The 2,754-nt window shown below is 41.2% G+C and overlaps 1 gene segment (V, D, J or C); it reads right to left on the minus strand.

The window, feature by feature from the left end:
• Positions 1-1,554: 1,554 nt before the first annotated feature.
• Positions 1,555-2,269, minus strand: LOC103121417 (immunoglobulin heavy variable 1-46-like). The segment is given in 2 exon segments: positions 1,555-2,146; positions 2,224-2,269. Coding segments are annotated over 2 exon segments (420 nt in total).
• Between the last annotated feature and the right edge of the window lie 485 nt (positions 2,270-2,754).

Here is a 2,754-nt window from a genome sequence, read left to right on the forward strand (position 1 = left end):
GAGTTTTTTTTCCAGCCTCCCTTCAGAGGATGCAATATTCTCTGCCATTGTTTATCCATGTTGAGGGAAAGGCCCTATGGAGGCCCACTGAGGGGTCTGTTGTGTTTTCCCTTATAGAAATGACTGGTAGCAGTGGAGAGAGGGATTTATTCTAGGTCTAGGCCCATAATGTCTCTTTGGGAATCTCAGGAATCCCTGAATAGGGCAAAGCTGATGGGGTAGCCTGATAGTGACTAAGGAAGCACTGTATGCCAGTCTCTTGCTCTTTTGCAAGAGACTTTTGCAGTCCTTGCTTTGATAAGGTTATCTTTGGAGTGAGTGAAGGAGGTATTTTAGGAAGTAGGTGAGGAGGGTATCTAAGACTATGTAGACACTATTTAACTAGGAACTTTATGGTGTCTTTTAAGGTCTTTCTACTTGCTTGCTGTATATACTGACTCACTGCAGAATATTGTGCACCTTTGCTTTCAGGTATATATTTTGCCCTAATTTATGGTTACATGTGAACATATGCCATATCTCATGGGAATTGGTCTATATCTAGGCTTTGGTACTTTGTTAGGAAGTGAACCACCTCAAATGGAATTAGAGAATCCTATGAAAGGAAATGTCTCACCTGAGTAATGAGGCTGAAAGGTTAACATTCCAGGCCTGATGTTCTGGACACAGTCTGAAGTAAAGCTTGCTCAGGTGGTACTTGTTGTGTTGATTAAGTTGGGATCATCAGATGCAGTATCATTTTGTATGAATTGATAGAAGCAGGCAGGAAAGTGAGCTCCACCCTAGAGGTTCCAGGACTGGGGGAGATTTGAACTTTATAGAGGAAGCAGGACTTTCCTGCTGTCTTAGCAATTAAAAAGGCAATAAACAGATTTGATGTATTCAAATTATTTGGCAATTGGGTTAACTTTGAATATCCCTTTGTTAGGATTTGCTGTATCATATACAACATCAATATAATTTATGTCTTTTGACATTATTTGTATATAGCTGTGTCTTATAGAGTAATGCCACCAGTTGTTTCTTTTCTCCCTGGTCTAAGCTTTTACAAGAGTCAACATTTCAAAGACTCAGCCTATGGTCTGTGAATTAAAAATTTGGAGACATCCGATCCATTTTACCCTCTCATATGAAATTAATAATGATTTATATGGCCCCAAAATTTTCCCTGTGGTCTGTTATCTGATGTGTGTGTTTGTGTGTGTGTGTGTGTGTGTGTGTGTGTGTGTGTGTGTGTGTGTGTGTGTAAGGAGATCAACTTTAATATCTCCTTGAATGTCATGACATTAAGTGTAACACTATTTTGAGGGTCATTACAGGGAAACATGGAGCCATTTTCCACAATTAGACTTGAGAAAACATCATGACTACTGCTGAGCCTTTTTCTGAAATATGACTAACTAGTAGTAGCTACTTTATTTATGGAAAGACAGAGTGTCTATATTGCACCTGCACATCTGCACTGGTTCTGTTTCGTTTCTACCCTGTCTTTAGTTCATGTGAAAGTATTCCTGCATTTACTATATATCAATGTGTTTATCTTATTAAGCAATGTGGCCGGTAGTCACAGCACTTAAAATATAAAATTCTAAGTAACTGACAGCTGGAAAGGAACTTCCTTACTCTGGCAGGAAAAAAAAAAGAAAGAAAGAAAGAAAAAAAGAAAGAAAGAGAAAAAGAAACAGCCCTAAATGTCCAGCTGCACCTATTTCTGGAGGAAATCTGTGTGCCCATGTGATCAGCTCGCCCTCTGCTGGTTATGAGCACCAACTTCAACAACTTCTGTTTTCCATGCTGGGAGGTTTTTGCCTGTGCTCACCCTCACTTGTCCTCACTGTGTCTCTTGCACAGTAGTACACAGCAGTATTCTCAAAACTCAGACTGCTCAGCTGCATGTAGGCTGTGTTGGAGGATGTGTCTGCTGTCATGGTGGCTCTGCTCTGGAACTTCTGGGCATAATTTGTATTACTAGTTTTAGGATTAATCCTTCCCATCCATTCCAGGCCTTTTCCAGGGGCCTGTAACACCCAGTGCATGTAGTATCTGGTGAAAGTGTATCCAGAAGCTTTGCAAGATAACTTGACAGATGTACCAGGATTCCTCACCTCAGCCCCAGACTGGGTCAGTTGAACCTGGGAGTGCACACCTGTGAGAAGACAACAATGGATGTCAGCCATTAATTGACTCTATTCCCTTCTTCCCTCCAAGTACTGGGGACTTTACTTGCAGCAACTGCCACCAAAAAGATGACTCTCCAGCTCCATTGCATGATGGAGGATGTGCTCTGAGGAATCCTAGGTAGGTGGTGTTTGTGAGTAATGTTCTCAGGACACCTTGGTCTGCATTTCACTCCAGAGATCCCAGGTTATTTGCATATTCATAAGAAATAATTGTTCATAAGTCAGGACATGCCTCTGTCTGAGTAAGAGCTGGGGAATATAATTGATCAGTACCAACGCAGTGAGAATCTCCAAGTTTTTACCCTGTTGGAGGTCAGGAGTCATTTCTGTGCTCTGGTGGGATGTGCACAGGGTCACCACAATAAATAACAGTCACCACAAAACAGAATGCCCATTAAATCACACCTTAGAATGAAATAGAAAAAAGTTAACTTGCTATAGATTCTTGACATCCGAGTGTCTGCTTCCTCAGACCCATGTGTCACACCAATGGCATTTTAACCCTCCCTGAGCTCCAGCTCTTGCACTGCAGATACCAGAAGTCTTAGATATATTTGTTTTTTGTGCTTATATA

Source organism: Erinaceus europaeus, chromosome 14 (assembly GCF_950295315.1).
Source record: "Erinaceus europaeus chromosome 14, mEriEur2.1, whole genome shotgun sequence".
NCBI classification, from domain to species: Eukaryota; Metazoa; Chordata; class Mammalia; order Eulipotyphla; family Erinaceidae; genus Erinaceus; species Erinaceus europaeus.